This window comes from Sorex fumeus, unplaced genomic scaffold (assembly GCF_029834395.1).
Source record: "Sorex fumeus unplaced genomic scaffold, SorFum_2.1 ptg000122l, whole genome shotgun sequence".
NCBI classification, from domain to species: domain Eukaryota; kingdom Metazoa; phylum Chordata; class Mammalia; order Eulipotyphla; family Soricidae; genus Sorex; species Sorex fumeus.
The window spans coordinates 54,103,982-54,127,172 of record NW_026606179.1 but is presented as its reverse complement, the minus strand read 5'-3'; the positions used below and the strand labels follow the sequence as shown (position 1 = coordinate 54,127,172).

The 23,191-nt window shown below is 41.6% G+C and overlaps 1 protein-coding gene across 1 annotated transcript in view; it reads right to left on the bottom strand.

Annotated features, from left to right (window-relative positions):
* Positions 1-23,191, bottom strand: part of HYDIN (HYDIN axonemal central pair apparatus protein) — a 281,658-nt gene that overhangs the window by 184,178 nt on the left and 74,289 nt on the right. Inside the window, exons 8-9 of the mRNA XM_056137053.1 lie at positions 17,088-17,289; positions 11,319-11,502 (exon numbers count right to left, since the gene is read on the bottom strand). Of these exons, the coding sequence (XP_055993028.1) occupies positions 11,319-11,502; positions 17,088-17,289 (386 nt within the window). The remainder of the gene's footprint in view (positions 1-11,318; positions 11,503-17,087; positions 17,290-23,191) is intronic.

Genomic DNA, 23,191 nt, shown 5'->3' with positions numbered 1-23,191 from the left:
GGAAGCAGCAGTGTTCCCACTACAGAGATAAGAAAGGCAAAGCGAAGAAATGCCAATGGTGAACAAGGGTTTTTAAAATAATTTTTTTGTTTAACATCACAAAGCCTACTTTCAGTTAAATAAGAGGACAGGTCTCATATTTCTTAATGGCAAAAATAGTCTGAAGAAACTTCAAAACACTTGAATTGGCAAGCAGCTGATATAAAGCCAGTGTGCCCTGATGTCTCTGTCTGAGCACAGTACTCAGGCAGCCTGAAAGATGATTCCTGAGGCTCTTTCAGTCTGTATTAAGGATGTCACAGCTCTTGGAAAATGATCTTTATCAGACCATCCTGGTTAAGGAGCAGGGTTAAGGGTCCAGTCAGCTCAGAATATGGTCAATGAATAATGACTTGACGAAAAGCCGTAACATTTGATGACTTCCCCCATTTTCTGCCAAGATGGGAATATTCTTGACTACTTATACAAATATGTTTAGCCATCATTATTTTCCTCAAATATAAACACGTGTGTTCACAAACTATGTAGGCTCTCTTGCCATGTGCATTTTGTGGCCATGAGCTACTTCCCCACCCTGGCCTGCAGCAGCCACCAACAGATGCATGAAGGAGAGAACAGGGCCACCAACCTGGTTGATGATCGATCAATTGCTGTTTATTCCAATCTTGGTCCAGCTGTTTATTCCATCCTACCTGTGCACCTATTTCACTCTCACTGAGTGCCCCATTCCAGTCTCACACTGCCCCTCATTCCCGTCTCCTACTTTCCCATGCTAGTCTCCTGGTGCCCAGTCTCACAACCTTAGTCAAAAACCCAATTTCCAAGGTTGGGGGTAGCAACTATAACCTAGGTAAGATAGCACTAAGTAAGTAAAGCCCTTCCTTCCAGAGAAGCTCTTCTAAGACAAAGATCTCATCCTGCTAGGAGATCCCCTCAAAGGCGAAATTTCAACTAAAGGCATGTTACTTCTTTCTTCTATCCATATACATTTAAATGGTCATCTTAAATTTAATTCTTTATAATCTTTCTAGCCATTTTGTATGGATATAGTAAGAGATATATTAAGCTTAGAGGGTGGCTCTCCTGGGGACATTTTGTTATAGATCTCGGACTACAGTCCTCAGGCCAGATTAGTCCTTCCTAACCCTACCAGGGTCCTTGCCCAATTACTTCTCTTCAGGTCAAGACAGAATTTGCCCATGACCATGCTCTTAACTTATTATAAGTTTTATGGTACTTGGTCTATCCCATGTTTATGCCAGGGTAGCTTACATTTTTCCCTGGGTTCATCAGTCCCTTCATCGGGATCCTGCTTTTGGGGTGCTAGGAACTAAGGGCAACTGATGCTTAAGTCAAGTAAATATGACAGATGCCCAGGAGTAAATATTATTCAAAGTCAATTAACTCACAAGTTACAAAAGCACAAGCATTAACTGTCTTCCTGTGTCTACACAAAAAGGATATTGCTCTAAAGTAAACTATGCCAAGGATATAAGGGAAAGAGAAAAGCAATATTTCACTTACAAATACAAAATCCAGAGACTTTGGAAGGATCTGATCTTACAAGTCACAGGGTCTGATTTGGAGATACAGTTGATTAATAGATAGGGGAAGCAGAGCACAGAGAAGTTAAAGTTAAAGAGAGAGAAATAGGAGTGCCTCAAGAGCACTGTGATGGGTGTAGCCCAATAAACCTAAGTTCCCTGTGGCAAAGGAGAAAGTAAAAACCAATGTTATCCTACACAAACACAAAAGTTTTCTCTTAGGAAATGAAAGCTTGCTCTTAAAGTCAAATTTAAGAGCAAATCAAAACTGAAAATATATATATATATATATGGTTGCACTGAATAAAAGCTCTAATCAATCCCCAAATCCACAGTTGCTCTTTCTTCTAGACCCTTTTGGATCAGTGAGAGAGATCACAGCTCTTCCTTTCTCCAGTTGCTTTTGAAAAGTACGTAAGTAAAAAGAAATACTTCCAATTTTATTAAGAAGAGATTGTCTCTCTTTATCATCATAAAGGACAAGCAAATGTTACTTCAAAGAGAAATATAAAAATAAATAGAAACTAAAAACTTGAAGGTTAACAATAATAATTATCAGGGAGAGAAAAGAGAAACTTAGCACAAGACATGCAAACAACCCTGGGGTAAGAAACGGAATCCCATCCACACCCCCCAAAAATCAATTCTATTTTACTAAAGCACCGTGAGTTACAAAACTATACTTAATTGGGGTTTTGAATGTAAAATGTTTCATCACAGATCCTGCCACCAGTGTCAACTGCCCTCCACCAGTGTTCCCAGGTTCCCTTTCCTGCCTCAACCTCTTCTTTCCCCAACCCCCAGCCTGCCATCTTGACAGGCAAGTTTAGTTATTAAAGTTTGGGACATGATTTTAGTAATAACTCTGTGGTTTGGATATTTGGCTCTATTATTCCTTTTTAAAAGTTTTATTTTATTTTTATAAAATTCTTCACAGTGATTTATTACATTCAATATTCCAACACCAATTCCACCACCATTATACCTTCCCACCACCATTATTTCCTATTTTCCCAATCACCACCCAAGCCTGCTCCAGTAGCAGGCCCAAAATGATTTATTTTGTATTGCCTAGTATAATTAATTTGCTAATTTGCTAACAATGATCAAAACAGATTTCCTTAGAAGAAAGAGGGTGAAGATTGTTGTATCTCACCCTGGAGCCATGAAGCTCTTATATAAGAGATGAATAACCTGTTGTTAGAGGTTAAGCTTTGTGTATTAATATTTTGTTAATCAAGATTGGTTGCCTTCTACTTTACATTCCATCCAATGTGGTATGCTACTCCTGGCATATCAGTGAAACACAGTAGATGTCGTGTGGCTGCAAAAGTGGCCACATATTCCAGGAATTCTAAAATTTTGATGGAGTGATACAGCTGGGGTTAATTTTTTTTTTTTTTGCTTTTTGGGTCACACCTGACAATGCACAGGAGTTACTCCTGGCAATGCTCAGAAGACCATATGGGATGCTGGGAATCGAACCTGAGTTCGCTACGTGCAAGGCAAATGCCCTACCCGCTATGCTATTGCTCCAGCCCCCTGGGGTTAAATTTTTAACTGGATAGTGACACTGGAGTCTGGAAGCATCTTTGCAGCTTGCTGATGTCTTTTGAGATTTATTTATGAGCCTCTGGATCATGCCCAGTTAATGAGCTTATTTTGCATTCACCGAGGCAGTTCATGGATGTGACTGCCAGACTCCTGGAAGAATACGGGGATGGGGGACGTCACCCATCCCTGACTCCATGGGAACTTGGAGATTTCAGTCACAAAACCCGCATACCCGAGTTTTTCAACAGATTCATTCATAGATGAGGTGTGGAGATTGACTGTGAATATGGAAGCAATTGGGTTCTGGAGATTTTGGGATGCCATGGTTCTGTTGGGGCAGGTGGAGGGACTCAGTGGATCCCCTCCGGGGTGCTCTGGATCTGAAATTAAGTCTTTTGTAGGGTCTGGAGGCATCTCCTCTATTATTCCTTAACACCAACAATGTACCTGAATCCCACTGACCTCTCTTCTCATCTATCTCTTCTCCCCTTATCCTTTACTCTATTTCTTTCCTTCTCCTCCCTATATGCTGGGGTCCAGGGTTATCTAGGTGCCCTCCCCCCTTTAAATCATTGATTTCCTCGTCCGGTTACCCTAATCTGGAAGATAATATGTTAAAAGAAGTAAGCCAGATGAAGAAGAAAAACACAGAATGGTATCACTTAAATGTGGTTTCTAGAGTAACTGGTTTAGAGAAGAAAACTGGTTCAATAAAGTCTTGATTCTCAAAATAATGATCAGGAATGTTTCTAACAGAGAGTATAAGATGTGACCGTCCACCAGAGGAAGTTTTACTAAAGGTGTGTGTTCTCTTGGGAGGGAGACCCAAACCTCATGTGATGAAAATCTCCCATGTTTAAGAGCTGAGCAGGTTGTGTGTGATGTTCTTGCCTTGCTATGGAGAGAACAGATCTGGGCTCTCCCAACCAGGAAGACACATCTAAGAAGCCAGAGAAAGCTGGCTGGTCCCTAGACTCTTCCTCCACCTACATAGCTCTCTAACACAATAGCAAAAGTCTCGGCACAAGGTTTGGCCTGGCACAAAGATTTGAAAGGAGGAAGAAGATGGAAGTGAGGCTGAAGGAGAAAGTCATCCCAGAAATTGCTGGGGTCCACCAAGGGCAGCTTGCTTGCAGAAGTCCATCCTCCATTCTCCTTCATGGTGTCAATTTCCAAAGACTCAGCTCCCATATATTTGCAATGTGACTCACAGCTAATGTGAGAAGTGGTAGGGATCTGCAAGAAAGAGCTAGAACTCTTTGGTAGTCTTCCACCCAATCTGGTTCTGCTGAGCTCACCTGCTCTGCCAATGTGGGAAAAATAAAGTCAACTAAATTTGAGCTGGGCTTTCAAAGTCTGAATTGCTGAACTGTCTGCTTTTGGGGGGCTTAGGTGATGACAAAGTATGGTTTACTATTACTTATATAGTAATCAAGAAATGATCAAGTTTCTCTCCCTTTTTTAGGTTTAGTTAAATGAAGCTGAAGATTCCCCAGGGGCACTGGATAACGTTTGCTTTGATGGAAAGGACACTTGCTAACAGAAGCAGAAATGGCTTCAGTGCTTGCCAGTGTCAGCCAATCAGCTAATGCAGTTTACATAAATTTAAAATACCTTTCCATTCTTAGACCTTTCTTTGTGGGAGAAATATCAAGTGTTCGACATTCAGAAAATTGCTGCATCTTGAAAGTGTGACCTGCACCAGCTGCACCAGGTTCAGAAATGAGGCCAGATCAGTGGGACTGTGGTTGCTCAGAGGACATCGAGGTGCCCGTGGAAATCGAAAGCCTAATTTTCTCCTTCTGCCCTGTGATATCTTCCTCTCAGCTCTCAGAATTGTGTTTTTATCTTTGACTTGCTCTCACTCAGGGATCCCAAGAGACCATAGCAGAGGATATGGCAGAATGAGACTGTCAACATTCCATACAGCCAGAACCCTTAGTAAAACAGAATATTGTATTTCTGAAAGTAGCAATTTCTACTTCCTTATCTTGAAAGCACAACACACACAATAGACTCAACCTTGCAATTATTTTCTTTTACTCACTTACGTCACTTAACTTCCCGTTAGTCGTTGATTTGCTCGAGCGGGTGCCAGTAATGTCTCCACTTGTCCCTGTCGCGTGCTAGTGTAGTCCAATGGCTTCTGTTCGCCCTGGGAACATGAAGAGCCTCAAATCGATCGTTCATGATCTTGACGAAGAAGTCTGACCACCTGGTAGGTGGGCGGCCACGCGGTCTTTTGACATCCCATGGAAGCCAGTCGGTAACAGCTCTAGTCCAGCGGTCGTCTTTAAATCTCATTACGTGACCAGCCCATCTGATTTTTGACACCTTGGCAAATGAGACAGCGTCCCTGATTCTTGATCGTCGATGGATGTCGGAACTCCGGATTCTTTCTCTCATTTGAGTGAAACGTGATATTCCAAGCATAGCTCTTTCTATTCTTCTTTGGGAGACCTGAATAGCATTCTCATCTTGTTTGCGTAGGGCCCAGGTCTCTGAGGCATATGTTAATGCAGGAAGAACAGTGGAATCAAAGAGATGTGCCCAGAGCCGCAGGTTCTTCATCCTCTTAGCTATTTCTTCGACGTTCTTGAAGGCGTTCCAAGCCGCTCTCTTCCTCCTGTGCAGCTCAGGTGCCAGGTCATTTGTCATGTTGACTTCTCGACCTACGTACACATAGCTGTTGCATTCGGAGATGGTCGTTCCGTTGAGAGCGAATGGGGCATCAGGAACGAGGCTGTTTCTCATAAACATTGTCTTCGTAAGATTCAGCTGTAGTCCTACCTTTCCACACTCATGGTCAAAGTTGGCCAGCATTTGTGCCACTTGGCTGATGTTTGGTGTTATTAAAAACAATGTCATCAGCAAAGCAGAGGTGGTGTAGTTGCTGACCATCTATCTTCACTCCCATTCCTTCCCATTCCAGTCGTTGCATGATGTTCTCGAGGGTGGCACTGAAGAGTTTCGGTGAAATGGTATCACCCTGCCAAACCCCTCTCTTGACATCAACGATCACTTCTTTGTAGAACGGTGAGATCCTGGTAGTGAATCCGCAATACAGCTCATGGAGGATCTTGATGTATTGGGCTTGAATGCCCTGATTGGCTAGGGCTTCAATGACCGCTTCCGTCTCAACAGAATCATTCTTTTACAAAGGGTATGGGAAAAACCTTACTGAAACAGGTGGCTTAAGATATGATCATTATTCTACAGAACTCAATAGCTTCCCTAGGTAAGGAATTGCCTATTTTAGGCTAATTTTATTAATACTGTAAGAGTATTAAAATAATATATGAGAAACTTGATATATACTCTAACAATGCAACATAAGCTTTAATGACTAGAACAATTATGGTTATGATTAGAATATCAATAAATTGTCAAGCCCATTGACAAAATAATGTTCCAAGCCCGTTGTCCATATCTACCTGGGATTTCTATTTCCCTTGGTTTCTCTTAAGCTGTGCTTGCTTTTTTCTACGTTAATGAATACCTCCATCTCCCAAAGACATGGGACCATACTGATACCCAAGACACACCAGCTGCAACTCTTCAAGTTTTGAGATCTGGGGCCAAGAGACAGCACAGAGGGTAAAATGCCCATCTTTCCACCTTTCATAGCATACATGCAACCCCAATTTGATTCCTGGGACCGCTGATGGTCCCCTGAGTACCACCAGGAGTGATCACACTCCCTGAGCACATAGCCAAGAGTACAGACAAGTATGACCCAAACCAAAATCCCCACTCCCACCAAACAAAAAAGTTTTGAGCTCAATAGAAGTATAAAGATGTAAAGATGATAATAAAGTGAGTTAAGGCAATGGCACTAACCAATGGCCAAGTGGTGACCAGATGTTAGAACAAAGAAAGAATTCTATTTTGTAGTCATGCTTACAGCAATGAGTCAAACTACATCTCACAGAGTTTTACTAATGAAATTTGGTTTAAATTCAAGACCACTGCCATCTCTGAACAATTTAAGTATGGTGACTGATCTCTTGATATTGAAACAACTTGCTTTAAGTTGAAGGAGCATTTGAAATAGGAACCAAATTTCCACGAAACACTCAATATGCAGAGAATAGAAAGACACATGGTCTAACTCACTCTCAGTTGACTGTTTTTATATATTGAAGTAACATGGTCTGCATTATAATTAATGTTTATACTTCAGTCAGACAATGCTACTGCAGTACATCCCATTGCCAAAATGTCAGTTGACTGGTTCTCCTGGGCATCCTTCTCAGCCAGCCTCTCCTGTCTCTGCAGGGCCTTAAAGATGAATGCCTGGAGGCTTGGCTGGAGGCTCTGCAAATGTTCTGGCTTTGCTCTGCTCCTAGAATGCCCATCTGCTAGTTATCCCTTCAGTTAAAACCTCTCTAGGGGCCAGATAGATAATACAACGGGTAAGGCACTTGTCTTGCACACAGCCGACTCGGGGTCAATTCTCAGCATCACATATGGTACCCAGGAATGATCCCTGAGCACAGAGCCAGAAATAAGCATGGAGCATAGCTGGAAGTGGCTTCCAAACCCAAACCAACCAATCAAAAGAACAAAAATACCTCTGTAGAATACTCACAGTATTGCTTGGCCACTGATTCCCTCCATAAATTTAGTATCCCTTTTGCAAAACATTGGGAACGGGGTTAGGGTCATGCCAAATGGAGCTTTGGGATTCCTCCTAGCTATGAATTCATGGGTCACTTGGGGAACTCTGTGGTGATGGGGACTGATCTGGACTCAGCAGCATGTAAGGCAAGCACCTTAACCACTTTACTATCGCTTTGGCCCATCTAAAACTCTTTGGACTTCTATTGCTGTCTCAAATTTAACACATTCAGAATCAAAGTCATTATCGTTGTTTTCCTTCTTCCTCCTACTCCCATATATTCATATATTGGCACTGTGTTCGGCTTAGGGAACCTGTGAAAAGCCTATTCCCAAACTGTAGAATCACAACTTAAGAACTGAAAGAAAATAGTGCCTTGTCCCTTATTTTACAAAATAAGTCACCATGTTTTGTAACAAGGCAACAGAAACTATAGCTGAAAGTCACTTTGCTTTTAGCCATACTAGGAATTCAACCTCAAATTCCTGACTTGGTGATTTCCATCAGGGGCATCATTTTCCCTATCCCTATCTGATTATGGCTTCAATCTGAGAAGACAGCATGTCTCAAGCTCCATGACTAGGCAATAATAAAGCACGTTAGTGTTGTTCTCTCGTGTCTTCCCTCTCCTTTGCTTTCTGACGATGGTGACTGTTCCAGGTCCGCATCTCCCTCACACATCATCCTGAATCTGCTGGCAGAGATGTTCAGTCTCCCTGGCCCTTCAGGTATCCCAATGTATCACCCATGCCATCCTGTATGCCCCCCTCCAAGTAACCTAAAAGTGTGAACAAGACCATCTTTACAGTGCTTCTGAATTCACTGAGTCCTGCTCTCAACCATGCACTGAGGCTGATACCAGCATGCTGTGTGGAGGACTGGGCTGTAGACCGGGGAAATGCTGCTTCTGCCTCTTAGAGAATCCCCTTCTCTTGGGCCAATATTTGTGAAACTCTGTTGGCTACAAAAATTCCTTTCTTTCAAGGCACACACATTGTCATACTTCCAATACAGGGTTTGCAGGAACGGACAATGAGAGATGACAGCCTGGAGGCTCCATCACAGCAACTTGCCAAGGCGGCCCAGATTTCTCCTACTCTCCTTTCCCGCTCCTCACACTTTCCATGACTGCCTGGTTCCAGAGAACCTTCTAATGCATTCCTCTTGACTATAATGCAAAACAAGTAGTTTTTCTTTCCAAAACAAGTGTTTTTGTAATTTCTGCTGCAGAAACAGTCTCCTTTTTTCCTTTCCACTGGATTAAACTCTATGCTTTCTCCAATGTTTAATTCACATACCTGCTCTTCTATTAATTCTTTCATAACTTCCTAACCCAAACTACTATATAATTTATTTGTGTGTAATGGGAAACCCAAATATCAAGCACGAAAACAAATCCAGTTCACATTCGGTGGAGAAGCTAATGAATGGCAGTCTTTCCCCATCACACACTTTCAAATATAATTTACAAAGTAAGATTATATTACAATCATGTATAAGAACTGCATTTTGCCAAATCCATCAGTATCTTTAAGTAGGGAGCAAAAAAGACTTAACATCAATAAATAATTCACAATAGCTGTCACTGAGTTCCACTATTTTAACCAGAATAACTTTAATAAGATTTGAGGAAAATGTCATGCCTTCATTTTTTATTCCACAGAAATTGTCAAGAACAAGTTAATGAGTATTTATGAGACGAAAGCCTAAATGGTGTGGAGAGAAGACAAAACCATTACAAATGCCACAGACTCCGTATATACTAAATAAATATTACCTGCTTCTTTTTCCAGCATTTCCCACCCAATCTAAATGAAGTAGGTGTCCTTAATTTAAAAGGCATCATTTCTGTATACACTGAAGAAAAAACACTTTTTCCTTTTAAAGTTTAAATGATGCCCCTTTTTTGTTTGTTTTTGTTGAGGGGCCAAACCTGGCAGTGCCCAGGGCTTACTCCTAGCTCTGTAATCAGGGATAAATCCTGATGGGGCTCAGGAGATCATATAGGGTGCTAGGGATCAAATCTGGGTTGGTGTGTGCAAGGCTACCCACTGCACTATCTCTCCAGCCCCCAAATTATGTCTTTGTAAGAAAGTCCAATTCAGTTCTTATCTGGAACTGAGCTGGACATTCTTTTCAATGTGCAATATTTGAAGAAATATTTTAAAGGAACTTTGTTTTTTGTTTTGTGTTTTGGGTCACACTCAACAATGCTCAGGGGTTACTGCTGACTGCTCTGCACTCAGGAATCACTTCTGGTGGTACTCAGGGGACCATATGGGATGTGGGCATCAAACCCAGGTCAGCCGTGTGCAGAGTAAGTGCCCTACCAGCTGTGCTATCTCTCCAGCCTCTAGAAAGAATATTTTAAACGTCATGTTTATTACACCTACACCTCCATCAAGATGCTTTGGGTTCTGGAAGAAGCATGAAGAGAAGAAAATGAGTGAACATTATCTTTTCTGAATTGGATCTGTATAGGATCCCACCTCATCATGACCCTACTACCTCCTGCTGAGATCCAAGACCTGGGATCCCATCAACTTCCAGGAGAGAGTGTGAGGAAGGGCAGCAGTCATGAACCCAGATATCCTGGCCAGGAGGATAAGAAAACCAGGACTACCCAAGACAGTGGCATTTTTCACAAAAGACCCTGTTTTCAACTATGTCCTGGGGTACAAGGTTGTCTTCTCTCCAGCTGGCTGGACTGGTAATGACTGGGCAGCTCTAAGCTGCTGTGGCCTTTCTCAATGCTTCTTTTATCTGTCTGTATCCTTATCTCTCTCCTCTGCCCAGATGTGACATAATTCACAGTCCGAGCAGACAAATACAGGAGGTTCTAGTTGCTTTTGTTTTGGGGAAGCAAGACAGAGGAGTTAAAGGTTGGTTGGTGGAGTCAGACAAACCCCAAAGCCCTCTAGTGATCTCACTAGATAGAGGGCAAGGTCAAAGACTATGTCAGCCCTGCTCATCAATGCCTGGAGCATACCTAGCGCCTGACAAGGAACATGGAATCAGTAAGCATCTACTGAATAAATTAGACAACGCAGGCCTCAGCCATAGTGGTTGGCTGGCCATGTCCAACCAAAGATGGTACTAATTATCATAGACTCTAGAAGGTAAAGGTCAAGGATGATTCTAAACATCCTATAATTTCAGGGCTTATCCAGTCCCATAGGGTAATAGCACAAGAGTTGAGAAACTCAGCTCTAGCAGTAGGCAAATTGGCGATAAACTCTGGATGCTAACTGGCCTTGAACTAGTTACTAAATTTCTGTCCTAATTTGCTCATGATGAGGACCCTGATACTGTATCCAACAAGGTAGTCAATAATAGACACAACTGAGAAAGACGGGGTCTGCACCTCAAGTTTTTAACACAGTCACCAGCACATAGAAAGTGTGACGCTAGAATGGGGCCTGAGAGCGTGTTATCATCAGACCTTAACCAGCCTCCCAACCACCATCAGAATCTTCAGGAGGGATCCTTATGCTTTTAAGACTCACTGTATCAAACTCAGCATGAGAATCCACTTCAAAATGAGCCCTACACTTGCACTTCTGTGAATCCAATCATCAGGTTTCATCTGTGTCACTCACCAGGGGCTCTATGGTGAAGATGCTGTTGAAGAAGAGCATGCTGTCTGTCTGAACCCGCCTGCGCTGATTCTCAAAGGTGCGGGAGAGAATGGAGAGACGTTCTCGAAGTGAAGGATCCACATCACACTCCTTAAGGAACTCATCGGTCTCCTCCTGTTCCTCGTGGGTCAGATCATCACAGGCCCTACAGAAAACAAAGGAAATGGAAGATTCGGTTGGTGTTCCCATGAAGAACTTTGTCGAGGTGCTCCCATCTGAGCCATCCACCTGGAAATGGTCTTGCCCATACCTCCTTGCCTTAAATCTGTAGGAGACTGGCTGGGAGACCCTGCACCTCATCCTCTAGAAGCCTCTGTGTGCTCACTCTTAGCCACTTCCTCATGAAGTACTCCAAGGCTTCCTAATCAATCCCCACTGCTTACTCTGGAGCCCTTACACAACGAAGACAAGTATTTTCCATGTAGCTGTGTTTTCCAAGACAGATTTAAATGCGTTCAAAAAATAAAATAGTTAACATCTAGCATCCCCCCACCTCACAGTTTAAGGATAAATTTGTGTCTTTTAAAATTGCTTAGCTTTAATTCTCCTTAGCTGTTACCTACCTAGCAAATAGAATCTGGGATCAGCAAGGACTAGGTTGGGAGACTGATTCTACTACTGACTGGTTCTGTGCTGAGGGAGTTACTCTGAGCTTCAGCACCCACACCTATGAAACAGAGATGGTAGGAGGCTCTTCCCTGTGACAATTTGATGACTGTTAGCGAGGTGTTGAGCTCACACAAATCTGAAGCGACACCTCAAGAAGTCTCTCTTCCCTCTTCCCAGTGTCCACTGAGATGCATCAGAAAAGTGCCTGCTCTCAACTGTCCACTCATGGTGCTCACTGGGTATGCTCGCATGACTGCTGTGTCAGCTACTACTTCACCTCGACTTTGAAGACTGAGTTGTCTCCCCTTCGTGGGCATGTGCCCATTTCTCTGGCATGTTCTCTCAGTGTCAGTGGTGAGTAATCATTGAGCAATGTGAGTTAGGAGTGAGAACTGGAGCCACACACCCCTTGTGTCCTAGGTAGGGAAAGCCAACCATTTTCCAACTGACTGCATGCACATCACATGCTCAGTGATGCCAAAGACCATTTTAATGATCTTGCCATTCAAAGTTATTCAGTCACACTGCATAAGGAAATTGGGGGAAAATGGATTCCATAGTATGTACAACACACACAATATATATATATATACACACACACAGATATATATATATATATATATATATATATATATATATATATGGGCTGGAGCGAAAGCACAGCGGTAGGGCATTTGCCTTGCACGCAGCCAACATGGCCGACCCGAGTTCGATTCCTCCGCCCCTCTCGGAGAGCCCGGCAAGCTACCGAGAGTATCTCGCCCGCACGGCAGAGCCTGGCAAGCTCCCCGTGACGTATTCAATATGCCAGACACAGTAACAACAAAGTCTCTAATGGAGACGTTACTGGGCCCGCTCGAGCAAATCGATGATAAACAGGAGGGCCTTTACCTTTATGAGCGATAGCACAGCGGGTAGGGCGTCTGCCTTGCACGCAGCCAACATGGCTGACCCGAGTTCGATTCCTCCGCCCCTCTTGGAGAGCCCGGCAAGCTACCGAGAGTATTCGATATGCCAAACACAGTAACAACAAAGTCTCCAATGGAGATGTTACTGGGCCCGCTCGAGCAAATCGATATACATAATGTCGTATGACCTACACGAAGTCAGTCAGGAGAGGAATGCCAACGACCTGATGACCTCATTCATATGTGACACATCAAGAAACAAAGCATATGTGGAGACAACATCCAATGAAAACAAATCCTTAGACTTGGACCACAGAACTAAGGTTTCCAAGACAAGAACGGACCTGGGGACAGTGGTGGAGGGATATTGGTTCTGTGGTGAGTGTGGTGAAGTGACGTAGAACGTCCAAAACAAACAAACTATGGTTACTAAAATTTAAAAAATAAAAGGAAAGAAACAGAGTTTCACATGCCCTGGTCCCAAGAAAGGAAGTGTCCTGTGATTCCCTGTGTTCCCCCCACCTTTTTAAGGGACCCCTCTGCATTTCCTTTCTACTGCAGCTGGGCAGCAGTGTCCAAGGCAACCAGAGCAACAGTCCTTCTGTGGTGGTGGGCAGTGCAAATTAGAGTCAGCTCAATCCACAGGAAGAAAAAATTTCTGAGGGGGAATTTCCTGTTTTGTTTTGTGGCCACACCTGGCAGTGCTCAGGGCTTACTCCTGGCTGTATGCTCAGGGATCACTCCTGGCAAGCCATGGGGGACCATATTGGGTACTGGGGATTAAATCTGAATAGCTATGTGCAAGGCAAATACCCTACCTGCTTTTCTGTCTCTCTAGCCCCTGAGTGGAATTTCTTGATATCTTCCTTCGGAAATACATCTTTGAAGAAATAATAATGGATGTAAACAGAGACACAGCAACAAAGATGTTCATCAAAGTACAAGCAATAATATCAACAAATGTGAATCCATTTGATGTACAAAATTGAGGGACTGATTAAACAAATAATAAGAACTGAAGACATTAGGATTCTTTAAGGGGACTAATGGGAATCGGGTGAAAAAGTCTGATGTGGAACAAGGTTGATAATGCTCCCTGAGCTGAGAAGTAGGATTGCCATTGCCCCAGAAAACAAGAGAACAGCAAAATAGAAATCCCCAACTGCCGCTTCTCTTCCATGCTGTTGGCACTCTTACATCAGTTATGGTTATGAAATGCAGTAGGGGTGACCAGTTGTCTCCCTCTAATGAAAATCAGAGCCGCAGCTGAGCATTCAAGAAGGGAATGTGCAGCCTCACCTCCAGGTTGCTTGGCCCCAGCATGTGCGTATATACCTGAGGTTACTGTCCTGCCACCTGGGCCTGCTTAAGCACCTGGGGACTTGAGCTCACAAGCGGTGCTACTTTATAGATGGAGAGACCACTCATCGGACATATTCCTGACTTGTCTTTCAGCCAACCATAGATCTTGCCCATCTCACAGGTTGCTGTTGGCAACCTCCGGATCATCCAGCTTCTGAACGACAGCCAATGAGTACAGTAGCACACTGAACCCATAACAGTCCCTGTGGGGGCTGAGGCCTGCTCCATTGTAGCCCTCCTCAGAAGAGCTAACTGCATGTGAGAGAGCAAAACTGACCACTGGGAGAGATGCCCAGGTCCACTCTGCCCTCCGGCAGGGAGGGTGAAGCTGTTCACCTACAGTGGGCCCTGCAGTGCACAACACTAAGCAGCTCCGGGTTAACAGCAATGGAATGATGATGAGATTTTTTCTTTTCCTGTTTACCAAGAACCACTCAGGTCTTCAGATTCTTCAGGATCCTAGGAATGGATTACCCCCGCACCCTGTTGTAAGTAAGATTAAATGTACTGCTACCCAGGTGCAGTCTCAAGGACAATTCAAATGATCTGTCTAGAGACACTTATGGCTCCTGACACCCAAATAAAAACCCAAATCAGGCTGGTGCCGTGTGTGGGTTTCATCAAGGATTCATAAGAAATACAGTACAGAGAAAATTTAGAGTCGTACTCCATTTGTTACTAAGATGATGGCCAAAACCTTGGTAGAAAAGGGGGAGTTAGAGGTCCTTAGAAGTCTGTGACAACTCTCTGGCTATTTATAATAAACTTCGATGACAAGGAGTATGAAAAAACCCTGTAGACAGTTTATAGCCCCTCAAAATAAGGCAAAGAAAGAAAGGAAGGATTAATGTACTTTCCATTTCTGAAGAAATTACTCTCTCCACAAGTTACAGAAAAATACTAAGAAAGAGATAGTCCTAAACAGTAATTTTTTTGAAGGTATCTATATCTGATTCCAAAGGCTCAAAAAAATAAATTACAAAGCAGGGGGCTGGTGATAGTGACTGGGGAGAAGAAAATGGACATTAGCCTAAGGCCCTGAGTTGTAGACATGCATCTTCAGGCTGGCACAGACCTGCTGCAGTAGCTGGAGTGGAAAGAAATGAGGAAATGCTAGAAAGGAATAGAACTTCCGGCTCCTGGCGAGAGCCAAAATTCCTGCCCCTGGAGAAGCAAGAGCCTTGTCAAATAAGAGAACAAACCAAGTGGTTTCATATCTCTTTGCCCAGAAACACTTTCAGCCCCTCTCCTTAGCTTTGCCAAGCCAGTGCAGAGAGCAGGCTTTTTGGTGCCAAGGATCCCTTGGCCCCATGCCCCATCTGGGGAAAACTCGGGATAATGGGAGAGAGAGAGAGGGTGGGGAAAGTCACAAAGGTCAAAATGACAGTCTCTCTGCTTTAGTATCTTTGACAGCAACTGGTTTGGATATTTCTTGAGTTTTCTGCTGAAACTAACTCCTTAAGCACATTTTGTGGACACTGGCAGGTCACACATCACATCCTGAATGGTCAAGCATACAGACATGGCTGGAATTAAAGCTACCAGCTTGTACAACACTTTCCTTGTACAGGACATCTTCATTCTTCTCCAGAAGAGAAGGACGTGGACATATGGAAACAGAAATGCTATTTTCCTGCTGTTCCTGATGTGGACCTACCTCTCTCCCCTTTCTCCTGAAACTTGCCGGAACATTCTCATCCTAGGTACATCTATGTCCATTGGGAAATCAAGACAAAACGAGCAGTGGACAAACAGTGTCTTTCCTCTTACCTTTTATAAGCTACTGGTATTTCAATGTCAGGAGGCAAAATGAAGTTTTTAAGCAGGAAGTCTTGTCTTTGCTCACTTTTTAAAGATGGCACAGTGGCAATCCAGTGATTAAAGCTCATTGTCTGGTTAATAAAGCTGCTGGTCCACTGTGTGTCCTGCCATTGTCACAGTTCCTTCTTATTCAATTAGGGATGGCGCACTGGGGGATTGCTGCCTGGTTTCCATGGACCTAAGACTTTTATTTTTATCACATGCTAACTTGGTTTTAAACAAAGCTTTGAAGCTTCCCAGGGCTAATCTTTAATGAAAATGGAGAGGCAAATAAAAAGGCTGAAATAAATTCCAATGAAAGCAGCGAAAGTGCTAATTCAGGGCAGATAGAAGAGGATGAAAATGAAAATGGAATTTAAAAGTAGCAAGGATAGCTTCAGTAAAAAAGAAATAATCAAAATTTGACAGTGATGAGATTAGTTAAAAACAGTTTGGTCTTCCATTTTATGAACATTCTCCACTGCTTCAATTAGCCTTTTTATAAGCAGAAGATTAAAGATACCAACAAGAAATCATTATTAAAGTATATGGATAGCTGGGTCTGAGCAATAATGCTAAAACTGAGAACATAAAAGCTATTATATAAAAATCCTTCTTCTCATTTTTCATATTTTATGGAAATATCTTTTCACTGAAAAACACAATCCACATTGATCCCAATTCAAAAGAGATTATTTTTAGAAACTATAAAATATAACCAATCTGGCTGTAGTTATGAGAAGTTCAGACCTGTAGATGTGTTTGAGAAAAGAGTAGAAAATAATATATTTGGTCTTTAAAATCTAAGGATAAATACAAGGCGGGTTAAGATTAATCAAGGGCTGAAAACACTATGCAAAAATAGAGCCATATTTCTGGTTCTTTCAATGAACCTTCCAAAGGGGTATCATCCATACTGGAACCAAAGTAGAAAATAATGACATCATTTGGGTTAGTTTAAAATTTACCACAAAAGTAACAGATTTTTCCTAATAATTAAATTTTGTATTCCCCAAATTACAGAATACAGATAATTTTCCCCCTTACAAACCTATGCTTTTCTCTTTCCTCATCTTCCTGGGTAGCAAATATTTTCCACTGGAAATGGGCAATGATTTTACTGCGGTTGTGAATAGTTATAATTCGCTGATTTGTCAGAGATATGTAGGTTTTCTCAATGATCAAAGAATTCTTGTCCAGCCTTATATTCATGTCTATGGCAGCTCCATATAAAGAAACAAATACCTCTTCACCTAGAATTAACAAATTATAAACACATTGTGAGATTTATTCTAGAGTGATACTATAGGCCATTTTCTTCCAAGCTGGAAATAGAGAAAATGACACAATCATTAGCTACTTCATTCTGGTTCCCTGCCTTAATTCAGAGATGAGATGTCAAAGAATTTAGTTTTCCAGTTGTAGAGCATCAAACATCTTATTTATACCCAATTAAAAATACATAAAATAGGAATGTTATGATGAGGATGGCAAGGTTTTATCTTCTTTGTAAGATCTTAAAAATCCTAAAGCCTGATCAAAGAACACTTACATTATGCATATCCACCATATGCCTCTCTTTAGCTCAATCATGAGAGCACTTGTTCCTTGAAGTAACTTACCAAATGTATCTGGTGTTACTCTACATGAGAGCAAAAAAGGGGATCAGGAAGGAAGATTCATTAACTTCATTAGTAGAAAACTATTTTAAAAGAACCACACCTCTAAGTCGTGGCAATTAAAACAAAGCAAAAATTTGAAACACACATATGTAAACTATGTCTGGGTAGTAATTATATAGAAAATAAAAACCGTAGCACTGTCCTCCCATTGTTCATCAATTTGCTCGAGTGGGCACCAGTAATGTCTCCATTGTGAAACTTGTTGTTACTTTTTTTTTTTTTGGCATATCGAATACGCCACTGGGAGCTTGCCAGGCTCTGCCGTGTGGGCAGTATACTCTTGGTAGTTTGCCGGGCTCTCTGAGAGGGACGGAAGAATCAAACCCAGGCTGGCTGCATGCAAGGCAAATGCCCTACCCACTGTGCTATCGCTCTAGCCCAGAAAATAAAAATATAAAGGTAAATTTTCTGTGCAAATATTAATCTTTATTCACCATAGTAATCTAAGTTCTACCACAGTAATTTAACTTCATTCAAGATTTAGGACTCTTCTAAGCAGATACAAACCCATAAACTATGTTCTACCTAATTTCTGCAGTGTCATGGAACATCACTCTGACATCAAAGTAGAAAAAAAATACTTAAATACTATTACAGCTCTGGTGGTCTATATTGCTAACATTTTCATCAGAATCCAGAAAGTATAATCACTTACAACTTATCTTTTGGCAAACATTTATCCTTCAGTATGGACTGAGCTGCCCCTCAGTGTTCTGACTGCTCTACTACAGGTCTTTGAACTTTGAACTTCGAATACAGCAAAACTTCCTCCAAAGTTTAAAGAAAATGAAGAAACCCCTTGAGAATAATAAGATTCTTTTGGAAGAGAAAATCTAAGAAAGATGGGTATAACAGAAGGTGGAGTGGGTGGAGGAACAAAGTGCTTATTCATAGAAATAATAATTGAGAACTCCCAAAGCTAAGTAAATATCTTACCACAAAAGCTATGAGAAGTTGAGAGGACACTCAAATTCTAAGTTTAAAAAGACCTACGCCAAGACACATCATTGTTACATTAATGAAAGTTCAACAGTAAAGAGCATTTTAAAATTCCAGGGGAAAATACGCAACTTACAAAGGCATCCTAATCGGGCTATTCTCAGGTTTCTGGAACTGGTGCTGGGAATGGGGAGGCAGCCACACCTCTACAAGCATGGAACTGCAGTACTGGAAAGCAGTGAAGAAGGAGTGACTGACAGACCATGCCACATATAAAAATATGCCCAAAGGCAAAGGAGGTGAAGTAACACGCATGATATCCTATCGGTAACAACACTGTAAGTCACAGTGCCTAAAAGGGGGTGGGAATAAAGAAAAAAGTGCCCACCATAGAGTAAGGCTTTGGGGGTGGGAAGGAAACTGGGGACACTGGAGGAGGGAAGTGGATATTGGTGAAGGGGTTCCTACTGGAACACTATACTCTTGAAACTCAACCATGAATGACTTGTTATTCAATAAAATGTTCTTAAAGAGAAATATTTTATAACCATAAAAAAGTAGAATACTGTGCAGATATTTAAAAACTACATGGAAAGTTTTCATATGAAAACCATAAAGCAGACATGGATAAATGGGATTTAAATGAAAGAAGCAAGATTGAGAATAATTCAGAGTAAGTTGTCTTTTGATAAGATGGGAGAATATTATACATTCATGTTGCATAGATTTGCATGAAAATGCTGGAAAGAGAGATAAGAGGCAAAAAACCCCAAAAAATAGTGAGATGGGATGAATGAGGCAGGGTGAAAATAATACTTTTTTAATATCAGAGGGTTGAATGTGAATTTTAGAATATGACTATAAAACATGAGTATACATTACTTGTTCTAAATTTTAACATAAAAGACTTAAAGAGTTTACACTAAGCATGCAAAGCTGCTTGATACGGCTAATAATTAGAGAAGTATAAAATACTATTTCATAAACATCGTATTAAAAAAAGTTTGCTAATGCTGTTTTAGCAATATACTGGCAAAAGTGTGGAAATTGAATTTTATTATAGAAATACAAATAGGTATAATCACTTGACTAATTTAGTATCCGGTACAGTTCAAATTAAATTAACCCCAAAATTCCGTAATTGCTCTTCCATAAATTTATCCTTGAGGAAAGTCCCACACAGCGAGAGAAGACAGACAAAGACAGTTGTATAGTTTGTAACTGCAAACAAGGAACATAATACAGCAAGAGAATAGAAAAATTATAGTATTTTTTCACATGCTAGAGTATGGTGCACTAGTTAAATGAATCAGAGTTGGGGATTTAAACAAAGAGAAACATTTATTTTTGAACTGAATTATATATTTGGGGGATAACAAAATACTACCAAATACATGATTCACATGAAATCCGTGAAATCTATTTGCTTCTTTTTTTCTGTTAAAAAATCAGTTAGCAAGTAATAACTTTTATTTATAAACTGGTACAAGAGTAAATTTCTACTGCATATTTTTTTATTTTTTAATTGAATATCTGTGAGATAGACCGTTAGAAAGCTGTTCATGTTCGGGTTTCAGTCATACAATGATCCAACACCCATCCCTCCACAGGTGTACATTTCCCACCACCAATGTCCCCCGTTTCCTTCCCACCATCCCCTAACATCACCCATCCACACCTCCCAGCCTGCCTCTACGGAAGGCACTTTTCTTCTCTCTCTCTTCTTTTGCACATTATGGTTTGCAATACAAGTACTAAAAGGACATTGTGTTTGTTCAGGGAGTTTAGGAGTAGGTTTTTATTTTTAAACTTGGTGGCAGCTTTGGGGTATGGACATAACTGCCATCCAGAAGTGATGCAGGGAGGTGGTAAAGGTAGTCCATCCTGATGCCAAGAAAGCCTAGAGATTTTAGTCACAAACCTGCATACCCAAATTTTCAGCATATTATTTCTCTGTGAGGTTTGTTCTGAGGAAATGGAGTCCAGCCAGGGGCATGGCAGCGATTTTGGAGTGTGGAAGCAAAAGGCTGCCAGGGTTCTGCTTCGGTGGGTACCAGGCTGACCCGCACCCCCTCCAATTTACCCTCATCTGTTCAGCCTTGAGCAGATATAAGATTAACTGTGGCTTTTGATCTCTCTCAAGACTTATTTACAGGTCTCTGAAGCTAGGCAGATAAATGAGCTTGTACAGCTGAGCCAGAGGTGGTTTATGGTCATTGCTCTCACATACCTAACTTCAGGCTGTTTAATTTCTCGGGAAAACTGGTCACGTGTTGTTGGGGTCCGGCCAGTGGTAAGTGACAATTTTGGGGTATCAGGAAGCCTGAAGGCACCAGCAGGCTGCTGATACACTCGCCCCGTGTGTACATGTTGACCTGCTGGCAGCACTGTACCTCCCCCTCATTTTTTTCTTACTGAGTCACTGTGACATAGACCATCACAAAGCTATTCATGATTGAGTTTCAGTCATACAATGTTCCAACACCATCCCTCCACCAGTGAACATTTCCCACCACCATGACCCCAGTTTCCCTCCTGCCACCCCCTGCCCCCAGTCTACCTCTATGGCTCTATGGCAAGCACTTCTCTCTCTCTCTCTCTCTCTCTCTTTCTTTCTTTCTTTCTTTCTTTCTTTCTTTCTTTCTTTCTTTCTCTCTCTCTCTTTCTTTCTCTCTTTCTTTCTTTCTTTCTCTCTCTCTCCTCTCTCTCCATCTCTCTCCTCTCTCCTTTTGGGCATTACGATTTGCAGATTTGCAATACAGATAGTGAGAGGTTGTCATTTTGTTCCTTTACCTACTTTCAGCACGCAGAACTGACTGACAGCAATTTGAACTGCTCACTGAAAAAGTGCTCCTTCCCAGAAATATAACATGAACCATTGTATTCTTTTTGAGAACCACCTACTATTGATATTTTCAGCCCTAACAGGTCCTTGAAAAGGGTACTCCAACCTCAAGCTACCTAGGAGACCCATCTTGAGAAAGGCAGGAAAGGCCTTTCAGTTCTTATGTGTCTGTTTTGTGCCTTGCAGTGCCAATTCCCACTGGCACCTTTTCAGCATCTGCACTTGGATGCTGCAATCACAGTGGATGAGCTTAGTCATAGTCATTCATTATGGCCCCATGAAGGCAGATTTTGTGGACAGTCTCATTACCTTTACCAGCTTTGCTTTTATAAGTCAAGCAAAAACAAGTTTGAACCAAACTAATTTTATTGTCCGACTCTCCCCTTGATGAAGTTAGCAATTGACACGATCCACTTTATATGGTGGTGTCAGTCCTCCCAGTTAGCAAAAGGACAGTAAATAAAATATATGAGTGGAGCCAGAGACTCTCCAGGGAACTAGGGAGTTGATGGAAAGAATGTTTCTCATCTCTTGGTCACAGTAGGGTCAAATTAACCACTCAAAGTGAACTGCTGAATCAAACTTCTCTGGAGTGTTTGAGAAACAAATGACTCAACTTGACCAACGCACAGCTCACTGGTGGCAGTGCCAAGATCTATATTCCTAATATGCACAGAAGGGAGTGTAGGATTGATGATGAAAAGTGTGTCTGCTTCAGAGGGAGCCAAAGACTTGGATTCAAGTTCTAACCGTACTTAGTTGGACAGGCATTAACACCCCAGCCTCAGTTTGCCCATGGCTTAATAAAACCCTTCCCCATGCTAATACCCAATGACTGGGGGAGTCTTTACTAGCTATATCATTCAGGAAAATCCCACTCCACACTTCCCTAAACAACCCCTGGCCATCAGTATGTCTCAGATTCTCCCCTAATCCCTGTGGTGGAATAAGAAAAGAAAGCTATGGCTAGCAATGTTTGCATTTCTTGTCCTCCAAAACGATGTTAAAACATTTGCCTCTTGTACAATATTCTTGCTAGATCTTTTTCATTATAACACACACATTTAAAGTTAATTATAATAATCTTACTATTGAAACCAAGTTCATGCAAGATATCTGCAGGAATATTCAGACATATAATTTAGCAGTTCCAACCACATATTATATCAAACTCAATTACTACATTGTATTTTGGTATTCTTTTATTGGCCTTCAGGAGGAAAAATTTCCTTTATGGTTTATTAGAGCAAAATACATAAATGGCCATAAAGCTGTGCCGTGCAGTACTAATATTATGATTGCTTGTGTATTTAATAATAATATATCATCCCACACCTTTAGGGAAAAAAAGCTGCTTGCCAACTTCTGACTCTTGAAATAAAATATTTCCTCTTCTGTAGGAGACATAATCCTTTAAAATATGCTGAATAAGTGCAACCACTCTATTTCCTGATCATGCCAACAGTTAATGTCACCTCCAAGGTACTAGCAACCTTACCAGCACTGAAGAAAAAAATGCCGCAGTGCTCCTGTTTCAATTGTTCATTCAAGCAATCCCGGGCAGGCTCAGCGAGAATGTCTTTTAATAATGCTCACGCTGAATATTAACAATCTCCTGAACCTGGAGACTATATTGTTTCTCTGTGCTTGATTGAAAAGTATAAAACTTAGACAATTAACCCATTTGTT